The following is a 17,000-nucleotide window of genomic DNA, read 5'->3' on the forward strand; positions in this document are numbered from 1 at the left end:
TTAGAAAGTAATACCAAGGCAAACATTTTTACCGGTGCGAAAAAAAGGTGTCTAACGCCTATAAACAAAATGTTCTTACTGCAGTTTAGACATTCTTCACACAAAATTGTGATTAATTAAATGAACGTATGTATTGGTATACATGAAAAAAATATTTAAATATGTATATACATATTTTTAATTATTACAATACTGTTACTAGTAAAGCACCTACATACTATACATCTACATTATGAATGAGATGATTTAAAAATACATATCACTAATCGGTTTTTATAAAACAATAATATTATTTCACCATTATTAGAGGGAAAAAGTACAATTATACAGCCCTATCTATTATCTTTTAGAAGATAGAAAAAATGTAAAGGTACTGAGCTGGGGTCGAATATGTCGAAGTCAAGTCCGACTATTATGAGATAATAGAAAGTACTCGTTTTCAGCGCTGAGCGCCCTTTGCTGGTGATAAAGTAATTTTTCTGTGCATGAGAGCTACATATATGGCTATTCGCAGCCGCATGAGACTGTTCTGGGAGGGAGGGGAGAATTACCCACAGAGATTACCCACACAGAGCGCACACCAACGGTGCTCATCTTTCCTTTCTCTGTATGTTCGAATGTACATAAATATGTACATGCTATTCATTTAGCCTACGCATGTGAGCGTACGTGCATTATGTACATATTTCTCCGGATGTGTGAGCTCTCGATTTAGTGAGGTATTTAAAGTGAGTGTTTTCAAGAAATCCGGCTTAATTCGAAGTCAGTCGTCAGCGGATCCGTATCGAGTTCATTACGGGGTCGTGTGTACATGTGTTTATCAATTTAAAAATAAAAGTGCAAGTTTAATTGGTGCTTAGGTATTGAAGAGAGATTGTCAGCTCGAGCTGATTTAGATATTCCCGTATTGTGATCTTAATAACAAAAAAGACAGTTACAAAAAGTTTAGAATTTTTATTAGTTTGGTCACCGCATTCGTATGTAAATTGTGCTCACAGAAATTTTCACTTCCTCTAGGAAAACCGTATGGGGCTCCGCACGATGGCCAGGACAACAGATGTTTGGCGTTTGATTGCAGTCCTTCTAGCTCTGTTATTAGCGGTGACAGCAACAGATGGTAAGTAACCCCGAGAAACCCTGTCTGAATGACCAAAAAATACAATATATGAAACATACATAGATGATCCACGCGAATATACCGTATGTATCTATATTGATATGTATTTTTGATGAATAGCGGCTTTAGTCAGGATCGCTTCTGTCAGCCTTTGTGGGAAAAGTATTTGTACACCCTAGAACAGGATATAGTAATTATGTTGACCTGCGTTTGCAACTCGAAGAAGGAAGAATATCAGACGAGACGCAATAAAATATACATACATAAATATATCTATGTTCTTGACCAAAACGACGAGACGAGCCGATACGTTCGTCAGTTCATCTTTGGCTCTCTGGTATCTAATTAGATTTATATAACTCAGACAGTCTTGATTTGAATCAGATCACTGTAGAATATTTTTGACTGATATTGGAACGATACGGCGCAAAAAACGAAGCCTAAGCATTTGATACCTCTGCGGAAGATTCTTATAGATACTTATACTTTATTTTTATTCCAATCCAATGATTAATAGTTTTAGCTAGTTTGTTAATTCTGGTTATGTAACCAGATGATGGCATGTTCAACATGATAGTATAGCTTGATGGTATAAATAACTATATGTAGTAGATGATACATATATAGTAGGTACATATATATGTATAATTAATTCTTCACATTTATTGCTGTCTCACTTTCCGTCTCACCAATCCGCTGAAAACTTAGTATTTTGTGCTTTCTTTATTCTCTTGGTCGCTAGGCGAATATCTTATGCTCAGAAGCTACATACTGCTTTGTCTCGCCGTCTTTTCTGTAGAGCTCGTCATTGCCCATAAAAATGGAGAAAGAGGGATAGAGAGAAAGATTTGTTGTTGATTTAACATGTTGGGTCTAAACGTTAAAATTTTTATTTTTTTTGTACTATTTACTACTATTATTACTTCTGGTTATAATCAACTTTGCCAATCTAAAAGGTAATAAATGCAGCTATAACTTGTAACCAGACACTTTGTTGGTTTCGCTTACCGTCTGGAAAATATTAAGCTTTCAAATGCAAAATTAATCATTTTGTGCGCGCTATTTTTCAAAGGATGTCCTCTGTTTTTTTATATGTATATTTTGTGTATACATAGGTGTCGTAATCAGGCGTCGTTTAAGGTATCTGAACTATAAATTTGTAGAAAAAAATGTGTGTGTAAAGGGCTATCTCGGCCACGCGTGCACCAAATTGCATGCGGTTAAATGATAGACAGAGTATGTGGCATGGTTTAAAAACCAAAAATTACTTTTCTATAAATAGGTTCCTCAAAAATTAAAAATTTATTGAAAAACTCTCAAATTTGGGCCAAAAATGTTTGCTTGAACTATTTCATTTCATTTGTGTCATTCTGTAGAACGGAAAATTGTATGATAGATTTTTTTTATACCTTTTTGTGTGAAAAATTGTTTTCTGAACAAATTGTAATTTTTGTAAGTATATTTGTTGCTTTTGATTATAATTGTTTAATTTCGATGAATTCGTAAACATTAAATTCATTTAGTAAGCAGCGAAGCGCGCGGGTCTGCTAGTTGGTTATAAAAATCTATGGATAAACAGTTAAGCTAAAATTGTTTGAACAACCCTCCAAAAATCCCATTTTACCGTTTGGAACGTTTTTGGCCCGACGTTAGGCACTTTCGTAATTTTTACTCATAATCTGCAGCGCGGATTTCCACAAAAAATATTAGGTTGACAAGAAAATTGTACAAGCTTTCATAGGATTTTTGATTCGTGTTGATAGAATAGTTATTCCCCGTAGCTGAAGATATAGCGACCTATATCCACCGATTTTGATGAGCAGTACCTTAAACGACGGCATCATGCACCTATACACAAGAAAAACTTTTAGACTTTTAGTCATCATTTAAAACTAAATTCCGCACAAGAATGATTAATTTTGCATTTGAAAGACATCTGGTTCATTTGAACCATCCAAAATTTCTCTTCGAGCACATACCGATTAAATATGATTAAATATGTATAGTTTATTGAAAGCAAATAGAGAAAGACCCTATGCAGAGCCTCTAAGAAGAGAGCGAGAGAAACATCTTGTATACTGAAACTGCAGAAACAAGAACGGCCGCTGCCGTGCGTAAGCATATGCGGTGTAAAAAGGTTATTTACAGTAGGCAGTGCAAACTATCATTTAAAGTTTTGATGAAGAAATATCAGGCTGGGAAACCCGTCACAAGTGATGTCACAAAGTCTACCCATATACCTGGCCGAAATAAATATTGGGACACTCTTTTATCATAGTTATTTTTAAAAATTATTAAAATTGGTAAGAATTTATAACGACTAAACCATTTTTTTGAATGTAAGTACTTGCATATCAAGAAAGAAGAAACTTTTAAAACTCATCTATGCTTAAAATTACAGGTAACAGTTGCAAAAAAGGATGCCCAAAATGTAAGCACTTTTCTTTATAATTGCTTTAAATATATATTACATATATTTTCGTGATCATTTTTATAGCTGACAATGGCGTGTTGAACTATACACCCGGCAATTACTATGAATATGCCTTCGACAGCATTTTAACAATTGGATTAAGTTCTGGTGCCGTTAGTGAAGCCGATGACACCAGCCTCAAGGTGACAGGGTCGGCGAAGATATTCGCGGAGGGAAACTGTGGGTACACGCTGCAGGTGGGCTCTGTGAAAGTTACCAACACCAAGGAGTCCGTGGAAAAAAAGATTCTGAGTAGCATTCAAAAGCCAGTTCACTTCACCCTCGTTAGTGGCCAGCTGGAACCGGAAATTTGTTCAGACTCCAATGATGCAGCTTACTCTCTGAACATTAAGCGAGCCATTATTTCCCTACTGCAATCGGGAACCAATTCGGATCATGAAATTGACGTATTTGGCCAGTGCCAAACTCACACATCATCTTCCAAAGCCGGTAATTCAGAAGTTATCACAAAGGTACGCGATCTGAACAGCTGCGCCTACCGTGAGCAGATAAACAGCGGACTGGTCTCGGGAGTTGTCAATGAGAAAGCCGGCATCACATCCAGCTTGCTTTTGGATGCCAATTACATTAAGGAATTGAAGATTGGAGGAGGCCTTATTGAAAATGTACAACTGGTGGAGACATATAAATTTATTGGTTCTGTCAGAGGAAACTCTGAGATCAGTGCCAAAGCTATCACCAGCCTTAAACTAAAAAATCCTGCCGGTACAACGGGTAATGCACCAGCGACTGGAGCCACTGCCAGAAGCTTACTATTCCAGAAGCCCGAAACATACACATCTAAGAACATAAATTCACTAAAAGCCATACTATCGGATCTTGTGGACTCAACCGCCGAATATGTGAAAAAGGACAGCGCCAAAAAATTTGTTGAGTTTATTAGATTGCTCCGTCAATCGGACAGTGACACCCTGCTGGAGCTTGCCGCATTTCCCCACCCAAATAAGGAATTGGCTCGCAAGGTTTACCTAGATGGACTGTTCCGCACCAATACCGCCGAGTCAGCTGTTGCGATTCTTAAACAGCTTTCAAAATTGGGTGAAAAGGAGCAAGTTATAGCTATACTATCACTAAACTTGGTGGAGTCTGTTGACAAGAATACGCTTAATCAAGCTGCTTCTCAATTGTCACCCAGTGCGCATAAGGAGCTGTACTTATCTGTTGGTAGTTTGGTGGCCAAGTATTGTGCGCAATACGGATGCCAGGCGGGAGAAATCGACCTTATATCCAAAAAATTTACAGATAGTCTTAAGCAGTGCAAGCCAAATACCAAGAAGGAAGAGGAACGCATTGTATACATCTTGAAAGGAATTGGTAATGCGCGAACCCTGGCCGGCAACACTGCAGCCGCTCTAAGTGAGTGCGCCTCGACAGGGCGATCGAATCGTATTCGTGTTGCAGCTTTGCAAGCCTTTTCAGCTGTTACTTGCGACCCAACGCTGCAAAATAAATCTTTGGAACTGCTAAAAGACCATAATGAAGATTCAGAGCTGCGAATTGAAGCCTACTTGTCAGCGATTTCGTGCCCTAATGCTGATGTGGCTAACGAAATATCGCAAGTTGTGAACTCTGAAAATGTTTATCAAGTCGGTGGTTTTATTTCATCCAGTTTAAAGGCGATACGAGACTCCACTGACCCCACGCGTGAGCAACAAAGATACCATTTGGCCAACATTCGAGTGACTAAGAAATTTCCGAGAAACTACAGGCGATACAGTTTTAACAATGAGGTTTCCTACAAACTGGATGCACTAGGCTTAAGCGCAAGTTCAGACTACAAGCTAATATATTCCCAGCATGGATTTCTTCCTCGCTCATCCCGCATTAATGTGACTACAGAAATCTTTGGAACCAGTTTCAATGTGTTCGAGGCGAGCGTACGCCAAGAAAACTTAGAAAACATTTTGGAGTACTATTTAGGACCCAAGGGTTTGCTTAACAAAGACTTTGATGAAATTGTAAAGCTCATTGAAGTAACCGGAGCTGGAGCTGGGGGTCGAGCCAGGCGTTCAATTGTTGATGATGCTGCTAAAACTTCAAAAAAATATAAAACGTATGGCAGTAAAAATAAGCAAGATCTTAATTTAGATTTATCGCTAAAACTTTTCGGATCGGAGCTGGCGTTCCTGAGTTTAGGCGACAACATGCCAAGTACAATGGACGATATCATTAAGCATTTCTCTGAAGCGTTTGATAAGGCCAAGAATGATTTGTCTTCCTTTGAAAAGCAATTTGCTAGTCACCATCTATTCCTCGATACAGAGTTTTCGTACCCAACCGGCGTAGGCGTGCCTCTTGAACTTACAGCTCAGGGATTCGCTGCTAACAAAATCGACTTCGCCGTCAATGTTGACGTAAACGCAATTTTGGAGCAAAACTGGCAGAGAGCCAAGTACCGTCTGAAGTTTGTACCCAGTATTGATGTTAATGTTAATGTACAAATAGGGTTCAATGCGCAAGTACTGTCCACTGGACTTCGCGTTGCATCTACAGCCCACTCGGCTACTGGAAATGATGTTACAGTATCGCTTATTAATGACGGCGAGGGTTTTAATGTTGACGTTGAACTGCCAAGAGAGAAACTAGAACTAATTGATATCAAAATTAACAGTGAATTCTTTGTAGCAGAACAAGACAAGCAAAAGTCAGTTGCACTAAAGACTACCAAAAAAAATAAGAATTCACAGCCCAGCGAGATATGCTTTAATCAATTGGAAGTCGTTGGCTTGAACGTGTGCATCGAAAGCTCGACTAGTCTCAGCGAAATTCAAGCTGGATCTGGTAGTGGTTCCGGAAAGGGTCAGACCCTTATAGACCAATTCTATTTATCTCGACCATTTAGCTTTGCAATCTATTTAACAACAGAGCGGAAGTTTAATTTTAAGGGTGTGCACTCAGTGCAGCCCTCCGGCAGCCAGCAGTGGAAACTGGACTACAGCACTCCCGGCTCCAAAGTTTCCCACGATACCAGCGCATCCTTTGAGCTTGGATCAAAGCCACGCATATATGGGCGGCTATCTTTTGATAATTCTCAATACCACTTTGGCGTAGAAACTGGAATAACCAATGACAATAGCGAATTGGTGGTCTACGGACAGTATGAGCAGGATAAGGATATAAAAAAAAGCAAAATCGGTTTCAGGAAGAACGGAAACGAATACAAGCCTTTGATTGAAATACAAGATAAGAATGGCGTCACGAATAGCATTAACGGATACCGGGCAGACGGAAAAATCGTCGTTCAGAAAACCAATGACAAGCAGGCTCGGTATAACTTTGAAAACTTTCAAGTATCAAATTCCAATAACGAACGCATCACTCTAAACGGCTGGACTGATGTCGGCCCAAGTTCAGTAAATGGCGAACTTCACATCGCTTCGGGGCAGCAGTCCTACCTAGTAAAGAGTAATTTCAAGCTGGAAAATGGTTTGTACGCTGCGGGACTCTTCGTGAACGACGAAAGCTCTCCGGAAAATGTATATGGAAGCTCCGCACAATTGACAGTAAAGGATCAGGCCTATGCCCTTACAGTAACTGGAAAAGCTGCAGCATGGAGCATCGACAGTGAAACCGGTTTTGAGTTCGAAAAAGTAGACAACTCAAATTCCGTACGTTCTGGTACATTTTCACAGAATCTATCGGTTCAGCACAAGAAGAAGCCAGTGAGTTCAGTAAGCGTAAAGTCCACTTTTGACGTAAATAAATTTGATTTCGCTGCTGTAGTCTCTGGTGACCAAAAGGTAGGATCGGTGACCGTCAAATATCAAAGCAACCAACGATCAGTAAACGATTACGCCCTCGAGGTAAATGGAAAACTGAACAAGCACTCCGTTGATCTTGTATCGAAGTGCGAACTGAACGGAAACAATTATGTTGTAGACAATGCTGTCACTACTAGTTGGGGTACTTCTCTGACCGCGAAGGGTGAACTAGGCCAACGCTACACGCCCCAAGACGTTCGCATTGATCTTCAAGGTAACGTTCAATTCAGGGGAAAGGACAAACCCACTCAATGGACACTCAAGGTAATTGGTACGCCAGACAAAACCAACAGCGAGTTTCGGGTTAGCCGAGAAGCCGCAGAGCTTCTCAAATTGACCACTGAGTCCCAGCATCCTCAGGACAAGGTATCTGCGGCTAAGGTCAACCTGATTGTAAAGAATCTCTTTACCGCCAAAAGCGAGTTTAAGATAGCCAAAAATGGTAAGGGAGAGCTAACAGCCACTATTGAGAACCAAAAGATTGAACCCAAGCACAAGCTGGAGCTAGAGTCTAAGTTCCATATTCAAGCTCCTAAATACGATATCGATGCTAGCTTTACACTCGATGGCGAAAAGAAAATACACTTAAAATCGGAAAACAACCTGGATAAGCTCAAGTTCTCCACTAAAAATACTGCGGAAGCGACCGACAAGAAACTCTCATTTGAGGCAAATGGTAATGTGAAGGGTGACTGGCGAGCAAATGGTGAAGTTCAGGGTAGCTTTGCCTTGACTACTCCTGATGGTCGAGTAATTGACGGTAGCATCCATCGCAAGGTGACAGCCAACGTCAAGACAGGAATAACCCAAGGCAGTATGGACGCACAGATTAATGACCAGCCGTCTGGCAACAATAATAAACGTTCGGTGACACTAAAGGGAAAGCTGGATCGTCTGAACATCCGGACTAAAGAATTTTCAGCTAATAGCCAAATTGTTTACACATCATTGGATGGAGAAAAGTCAGAGCTAAGTTATAAGATCAAGCAACAACCAAAAGGCGATGGCAGGAGCCTCGACATAACTATTTCTGCAAATGGTAACCCACTCAGCCAACCCATTGAGATCTCTGTTGTTGCGGATGAGTACAGTACTCAACAAGCTACTGGTCGCATTAATGGAAAATATGGCGAGCTTCTGTCGGCGAATCTAAACGGAAATTATCATTGTGCACAGAACAATATACCAGCTACATATGAATTCCAAGCTAACATTCAAGTCCCTAAATCCAGCCTCAAGTCATTGACTATTAACAGCCATGGAAAGCTGTTAAAGCCAGGTACCACCAATGGTGCATTCAATGTTGAGTTCTTCACAGATGCGAAGACAGGTGATGGACAATTCGCTCGTGTCAACACCGACTGGAAGGGCACCCCACAAGAGGGAAGTTACGCCTTCGAGGCACAAAGCTCCAACATGGCCTCTCCCCTAAAATTCAATGGTAACTACCATCGCGAACAATCTGGCAGCTTGAAGGATGGCGACGCTAGCGGCAATCAAAAGTACGGATTCAATGCACTATATGGAGACAAGTACTTAAAAACCGATGCTACCCTTGCCTTCGGCTCTGAGACAGCAACTCTGGTTTATAAATTAGATTCGAGCTACGAAGCGGCCAAGAACATCGAAATAAACATTCGTAGTCAGAAGTCGTTAGAGGATTCCTACGTTGTGGCTGTGCAAGCCAAACAGGCGGGTAAATCCTATGGATTAGACACGAAATTGTATCGGTCGGCACACAAGAAAGGAATTGATATTCGTGTTGACTTGTCGACTGGGCAGCCCATTATTCTAACAAGCATTGTGGAAGTTTTGGGTGAGCGAAAGGGCAAAGTGAACCTGGAAATAGAAAACCTTGCCGACCTAGACTTTAAATTGAGCAGCGAAGCTTCGTACGTTAGCGTCGACGACTTCTATATTGTTGGGAGCTGGAGCTCAAAGAAATTAAAACTTGACGGCTACGAATTGGATGTACGAGCCCAAGGCAAAAGCATTAAAGCACAACTGAAGAATATACAAGGACTGATATTCTTGGGCACAGCCACCTATGCGCTTAAAAAGGAACAGAGCAAGGCCATCATTGAGGGTCAAGGCCAGGTTCAATATCAAGGAAAATCCCATTCGGGAAATTTCAAACTAACTCGTCAGCACTTTGACTTAAACACTGATAAGGAGATTGGCTTTTCTTACACATTCAATGGTAATTTTGGAACCAAAAATGGCGTGTCAACGTTGAAGATAACCAACAAAGAATTTAACACAAAGTTCTCTCTATGCGAGGAAAAAAAACAGTGCACAAATGTTCAACTACAGTCTATTGTAAATATAGATGAGCAACAACTGGATTCTGTACAACACTCCTCTCTCATTCTGGTGGATCTACGTGAGTTGGGCTACCCATATGAGTTTGAATTAAAGTCGCAGAACACACGGCAAGGATTCAAGTACCAATATCATTTAGACGGTTTCATTATTTCGGGAAATAATCTAAAGTACCAACTCACCGCAAACGTCCAACCCACATCGTCCACCATCAAGCTAGTACTTCCCAAGCGCCAGATATTGTTCGAAACCTTGCAAAAGATACCTGAGGGTAGCATTTTTGGTCACTACGAACAATCAGCTGCTTTCTACATCGATAAGCTGCAACGCCCCGACGATGTTGTTCGCGTTTCAGCTATTCTAGACGTATCGGGGGTCGAGAACGTCGCCCTTAATGCCAAGGGTCAGCTTAAAGTTGAACATCCCACTATTCGTCCACTCAGTATTTCTGGACACGTTGATGCCAATCGCGAGCATCAAATCGCGAATGCCGAACTTGTATTTGACATCTTCCGGCTTTCAGAACAAAAGATCATTGCATCCAGCGCCATAAAAAATACTCGAGCACAACAAGGTTTCAACATTACAACCAATCAACAGGTTAAGTCCAGTGGACTGAAGTTCCAGTATGAAATAAACGGTCACACAGCCATCAACACCGAAGTTCAAGAGTTCAGTTTTGGAGTTGACCTTCACAGCGGCAACGACGGTGATGTAAAGGGGGGAGCATATGTATTTGCCAATAAAGAAAAACTGGAGATATCTTTAGACGCCTTAAACACACAGATTCTTCGAATCGTTGGCAACTTTAACAGTCAAAAACGTTCGGCCAATTTCAACTCTAAGCTTCAAGTTTTTGATAAAGTACCAATTGAAATTGTAAGTGAGCTCCAGCCCACGTTTGCTAGAGTTTCACTGAAGCGCCAGGATCTGATTGATGCGAATACAGAAATAAAATTGGGAAAGGAGCTTAAATTCGATATTTCTGGACGTGGCAAACCTCTTTTTAATGGACGAGTGGCTCTAGATGCTGCAAACTTCCTTCAAACCACTTACAAGTCTAATGATGATGATGTCAAAGCCTTCTTGGTAAGAAAAAGTTTATTTACGCATACGAATAAGCTTAGATAATATATTAATATTTTTTGATACAGCTGATTGTTGAAGCGGAAGTGAAAAAGGACACAAAGGACATTACTGAGAAGCTAAAGCAGCGCTTCGAAAAATTAAGACAAGAATCCGACCAGATCATAAAATTAGCTAAGGAAGCCCATCCAGATTTTTCGAAACTGAAGACTAAAATTGACGATAATCTAAAAACAATTGTTCAAGAGCTGGAAACCGATCCCTCGTTAGCACCTATCATCGATGGCATGTAAGTCCCATACAGAGCAAGCGCCTAATTAAAATTATTTACTATTATTGCACTGTTTTCTAGCCGCACCGTGGTTAACAAAATCGCGACCATTACTGATGAGTTGGCCAAGACGACATCAGAGTTGTACGAGAAAGTTCAGAAGTCATTGACTGAGATTTATGAAAAGTTGCAAGCCCTTTGGAATGACTCACTTTCGAAGGCATGGGAGGACTTTGTAGTTACTGCCACTGAATTGATTGGTCAGCTGCGGGTTGAGATAATCAATGTTTACACGAAAGCATTCCAGGATCTGCTGAGTCTCCTCGAAAAGTATGGACCAGCACTGAAAAACTATGGCAAAGCTGTCAACGAATTCCTGAAACCAATTAACGAGGCAGCTCAAGAATTCATCAAGGTGTTGGTGCATGCGACTGAAGAAATCATTGAAGAGCTAAAACAGTATGCTTCCAAATTCCCCACATTCGAGAGCATACGCGCCGAGTTCAACGAAAAAATTCAAGCTTTGAAACTGGTCGAAAAAACGTTGGAGCTCGTTAATAATCTGTTTGATCAGTTGCACATTTTACCACAAACACAAGAAACTTCAGAATTCCTACAGAAGTTACATGATTATTTAGAAGCAAAACTAAAACAAACATCTGTCAATGATGAAAAGTTACTAGATGAATTAAGCAAGCTCTTAATTAAGGCCATCCGCTCAATTTGGGCCTCGATCGAAAGCAGCGCTCCAGGTGCTACCGCTCCAGTGGGTGATTTGCAGACATGGTTTGCTTCACTTCCTCACTCCGTAGAGACGCTATCCAAGCTTCCAGCCTTACTTTCATTCCGCTCCAGTTCTATAAATTATTTGCTTAACGAGAACTGGGAACAAGTATTTACAAAGGACTTACTAAAATCATGGGTGTTCTTCAATGATTTTGAATTACGAGGCCATGTCGTGGATGGGCAGCACGTGTTTACCTTTGATGGACAACATTATGCATACCCCGGCAACTGCAAATATATATTGGCTCAGGACAGTGTGGACAATAATTTTACCGTCATTGGCCAGCTTACCAATGGAAAACTTAAGGGCATAACAGTTGTTGATCGGGATGGAAACTATGTTGAGGTCGCTGATACTGTTGCCCTAAAGGTAAATGGTAAGCCAGTAGAATACCCGCAACATTTGCCCGGAATTCACGTATGGCGCCGATTCTATACTGTACACTTATATTCTGAATATGGCGTCAATGTTGTGTGCACTACAGACCTGAAAGTTTGCCACGTTAACGTGAACGGTTTCTATACTGGAAAAACACGAGGTCTGCTCGGCAATGGGAACGCTGAGCCATACGATGACTACTTGCAAGTTGATGGTACCCTAGCAGCCAACTCTGCTCTGTTGGGAAACGATTATGGCGTTGGAAAATGCACAGCTGTTGCATTTAACAATGAACAAATAGATAGCCAAAAACGCGATGAAATATGTGATGAGATATTCGGAATAGAGTCACCTTTGGCGCTCAATTATTTGACATTGGACTCTAAACCATACCAAAAGGCGTGTGATATTGCTCTTGAGAAAGTTGCCGAAAAGGATAAGGAGGCAGCTGCGTGCACATTTGCTTTGGCATATGGCTCCGCCATCAAACAGATTAACAAGTGGGTATTGTTGCCACCACGCTGCCTCAAGTGTACTGGTGCACTTGGCCAACGAGACCTCGGTGATGAGTTCACAGTCAAGTTGCCAAATACCAAGGCCGACGTCGTATTTGTCGTTGACATAAATGTAACCCCCGCAGTTCTAGCCAATCTTATATCACCAGCAATCACCGAGATTCGCGAGTCACTCAAGAACCGCGGCTTTACTGATGTGCAAATTGGCGTTATTATATTTGATGAGTCAAAACGATACCCAGCCCTGCTTACAAGCGATAACGGAAAAATTAATTACAAAGGAAATGTTGCTAATGTTCAACTCAACGGACCGAAACAATTCTGTGACAATTGTGTGGAGCAAATAATTACTGAAAAGAAAGTTCTTGACATTTACAATGCGCTAGAGCGTCTAGTGAAAAGTCTTGTTCCCCAGTCGGATGAAAAGGCCTTCCATCTGGCCCTAGACTATCCATTCCGGGCTGGTGCTGCGAAGAGCATTATTGGAGTGCGCAGTGACTCTCTAGAATATAAAAATTGGGTAAGCATTGTTCTTTAATTCAAAATATAGTAATTGAAACATTCATACTTTTCTGTCCACAGTGGAAGTTTGTACGAGCTCAAATAACTGAAGGAGTCACCAAGTTTGATGGTGCCCTTCTCCATCTCGTAGCACCAGTAAAATCGCTTGCATTGGAGGGAGTAACAGCCGAAAAATTAGTTGGTAAACATATTCAAGCTACCTACATTGATACATATTTACAATATTCCGTTTATTACAGGCTTTAATTCTCGCTTAGTTGCCACTTTAGATGGCAAAGATAACAAGAAGCGTACCAAGCTCCAATTTGAAAGTGACATGGGCATTGATTTTGTTCTCAACAATGGTGGCTGGGTGTTTGCCACTCAAAACTTTGACAATTTAAAGGCACCCGAGCAAAGGAAATTCTTGAACCAAATTACATCGTCTATTGCAGATACTCTCTTCAAGACCGAGGTCGTTAGTGATTGTCGCTGCCTACCGGTTCATGGACTACACGGCCAGCATAAATGTGTCATCAAATCGTCGAGCTTTATCCCGAATAAGAAGCCAAAGGCCGCCTAAAATGTCAACTTTACGTTCGCCCATAAATATGTTTATAATTTTTTACGTAAACTGTAGAATGTAAATCAAAAAAAATAAGTTATTAAAAATGTACTCAAGCCTTTTTTTATTTTTAAAAGAATAGAAGAGAAAAGAAAGGAATTTCGACAATGCAAAATCGAGAGACAATCTACAACTACTGCATTTATAATTTATTTTTAGGATCTTCTGCAGTAACACAATTATAAAACATATTCATATATCTAATATTAAGTAACCTGATCCTCCATAGCACTATTAGTAAAATTTTGCCATTATTTCTAAAAACAAAGATAGACTACAAATTTGCCTAAATGTTCATCAGACTAAAGCCTAATACGTAGACCCGCAAAATTTTCCGTCAACCGAATCAGAGATGATAGTCGCACCTGTACCTACGCTGACGTAGCTCTAGTGAGGATTCCCTACACTTCCTACTGGATACCCATGTTCCAAGAGGTTCAATCACAGAGCCGGTAGATCTCTCCAGTGAAGGCTTGGCTATCTCGATGGCGCTCATCCTTACAAAACGGCATATCAGATAGGCAGTAAACAGCTTTATGGTGCAATTCAATGGACATAAACTGGCTGAAATGAATCTATGGGAAGATACTGATAGTGCGGAAAATTCCACACGCTTGAATCAATGATCTGAAATGTTTACGTTTGTGTTTGCTAGGGTACCTGGACGAAGATAGAACATTGATATATTTTTCGAGCGGCTAGCAACATACCACCGAATACCAGCAAATCCCATCGGCTGCTTTTCTAGTATCTATCGTCCTTTTTTCCTTGAACTGAGTACTGCCCGCAGTACAGATTCTTAGCGATTTCATACGATTTGTTTGCCAGCTGTTTTTCGGATCTGAGTACTAGGTTTAAAGAACAAAGGCTGGTTTCAAAATGAGAGGTTATTGCCGCTGTTATCCAATGGGCTAAGGTTGTTTTTCAACATGCGGGTAATTTTATTTTATATTTTATCGCTAAATTTTCTTTGAAAAAGCTGATTTTTTGTTCGATTACAAAATACAAAAATTTCACGTTCCTCTTTGTTTTTTGGCTTGGAGAGCATTCTAATGGCCCTGGCCGAGAACAGCAGTCAGGTCGTCGAGAAGAAACCTCGCTTGGGTGTTAACTGCATGCTGACTGGTGATTGGGACATGAAGAGCCACAACGTCTTGGATCGGTTCAACTCAAAGGAGCAGATCCTATTGTCCACCCAGCTCGTAAAGAGAATAGTCAGCCATTGGCTATACATATGTAGATTCTTCCCATCCATTGATTTAATAACACTACTCGACAAAATCGAACTTTTTTTTTCCTCAAGGATCCAAACCGACTTTTTCTGATAGATATGGGGATTTAAAATTTTTTAAAGAATTATGGTTTTTTTTCTATGGCAGAACTTTTTTTTGAAGAATTTTTTAAGTCTGGTATTTTTTTTTTAATTGGCAGTTGGGCCCGCAACCATCGAAAAGGTATTTTTTGTTCATTTTTTCCATATTTTAGGTTTAGCTAACGAATTTTAGCTCCAAAGTCTCTCCATAGATTTTAATGAGCGATACCTTGAACGACGCCAAATTAATGCACCTATACACAAAAAAATAGAGGACACAGGATTTTTATTCGACTTTTCCTGAGTTTTTAAAGTCAAAATTTCGTAGAAAAAAACCGCACAAAAATCATCATTTTTGCATTTTAATGCTTTATTATTCCCAGACGTTAAGCTGTAATCACAAAGTGTTTGGGCTTACCTTCTAGCTGTTTTAATTATCTTTTCAAAATAGCAAAGTTCTTTACAACCAGACGTAAGATACTAGAGTTATGTGAAAAAAACAAGCGCTACCTCTAAAAAAAGCTTAAAAAAAAATACCAGTTTTCAAAAATTCTTTAAAAAAAAGTTCTGCCATAGAAAAAAAAAACATATCATCAAACCATTTCTAAGCCCCAAATCTTTAAGAAAAAGTTCGTTTTGTTCCTTGAGGAAAAATCGTGTTGACTAGTGTAATCAACACTAAATTATTTGGGAAAGAAAAAAAATTAAATAAAGTTACACTGGGCACACAAATACGCAATACGATATAAGATAACTCATTTCCGCACCACCCAAGAATAAGAGTGGTGCATTTTTTTAACATGGTGTCTCCAATAGGACTAATCCACTATATTTCCTCTGTGGGTCTCAAAATCTTGATTACATATCCACTGAAATTACAAGCAATAGCAACAGCTGGAGCTAACAATCAGAGCGATCGCCATCCCCAAGCAGGTCCGATTACTGCAAATCAAACGAATAATAAAGCTATACAAGTTACACCTTTCTTGTATTTTATTTTCAACTAATTATTATATTTATATTATTTCTATGTTATCAGCCATGCTCCGGCTATCGCAAATCACTAAACTTTACGATTTGACAGTCAAATCGCAAAAAAGTGTGCTCCGGTTTTCGTAAATCGCAAGATTTTGACGTTTTGAAACCGGTTGTTAATGAGCTCGCGATTTCAAAACGAATTCCACATAGCAAGTAAATAAAAACTTGTATGAGCGTGAAAAATATATAAACAACTCTGATTATGTTCTAAGTTTATATTTATATAATTAAAAATGAATTTTTGTATATCCTTATATATTTAATAAATTTATTTCTAATAAATTTGACACAACTTAACGTCACCTAAGCAACCTGACCGATAAAATATCGATTTCAATATCGGCCAGGTTCTTCTGTTCTTAATTCACCGATTTATTGTTGTGTTTTGGTTTAATATAATGCGATGGCCACAATAATGGCATATTTAACTAAAATATTTCCATTTCCAAACCAAACAAAAATTGTTTAAGAGAAATATCGCAAAACAATTTGGGAAAGAAACACTATCGATGGGAAAAAGGTACGAAAAGCACACAATTTCAATTAATACGAATTGTTCCAAAATCGCAATCGCAAAAATTTACGAAAACCGGAGCATAGCGGTATATATGTATATACAATTTTAAGCAATTAATTAATAGACGAAGTTCTTTTTACATAGGATAAGCATAGGTCTGGTGGTAAAAAGTTGCGTCGCTCTTCATGTGCGTCTATTCGAAATATTCGATTGCTATTGCGCTTAACACTATCACCACTAATTACAACAAAAACTTGCAGATAAAATTTTGTCACT

General features: G+C 39.6%; 1 protein-coding gene across 1 annotated transcript; it reads left to right on the top strand.

Annotated features, from left to right (window-relative positions):
- Nucleotides 1-751: 751 nt before the first annotated feature.
- On the top strand, nucleotides 752-13,908 carry LOC111070824 (apolipophorins). Its single transcript, XM_022361779.2, has 8 exons — nucleotides 752-860; nucleotides 1,018-1,117; nucleotides 3,519-3,548; nucleotides 3,615-10,783; nucleotides 10,849-11,069; nucleotides 11,133-13,251; nucleotides 13,314-13,434; nucleotides 13,493-13,908. The coding sequence occupies exons 2-8, from the start codon at nucleotides 1,027-1,029 to the stop codon at nucleotides 13,813-13,815; spliced, it is 10,074 nt and encodes a 3,357-aa protein (XP_022217471.2). The 5' UTR covers nucleotides 752-860; nucleotides 1,018-1,026; the 3' UTR covers nucleotides 13,816-13,908.
- The last annotated feature ends 3,092 nt before the right edge of the window (nucleotides 13,909-17,000 follow it).

The sequence above is a fragment of the Drosophila obscura genome, unplaced genomic scaffold, assembly GCF_018151105.1.
Source record: "Drosophila obscura isolate BZ-5 IFL unplaced genomic scaffold, ASM1815110v1 contig_187, whole genome shotgun sequence".
In the NCBI taxonomy this organism is placed as follows: domain Eukaryota; kingdom Metazoa; phylum Arthropoda; class Insecta; order Diptera; family Drosophilidae; genus Drosophila; species Drosophila obscura.

Coding starts and splice junctions, on each gene's coding strand:
- LOC111070824 (XM_022361779.2), top strand. CDS start 1,027: ATGGGGCTCCGCACGATGGCCAGGACAACAGATGTTTGGCGTTTGATT. Junction 3,549..3,614: donor CAAAAAAGGATGCCCAAAAT/GTAAGCACTTTT, acceptor TCATTTTTATAG/CTGACAATGGCGTGTTGAAC. Junction 11,070..11,132: donor GCACCTATCATCGATGGCAT/GTAAGTCCCATA, acceptor ACTGTTTTCTAG/CCGCACCGTGGTTAACAAAA.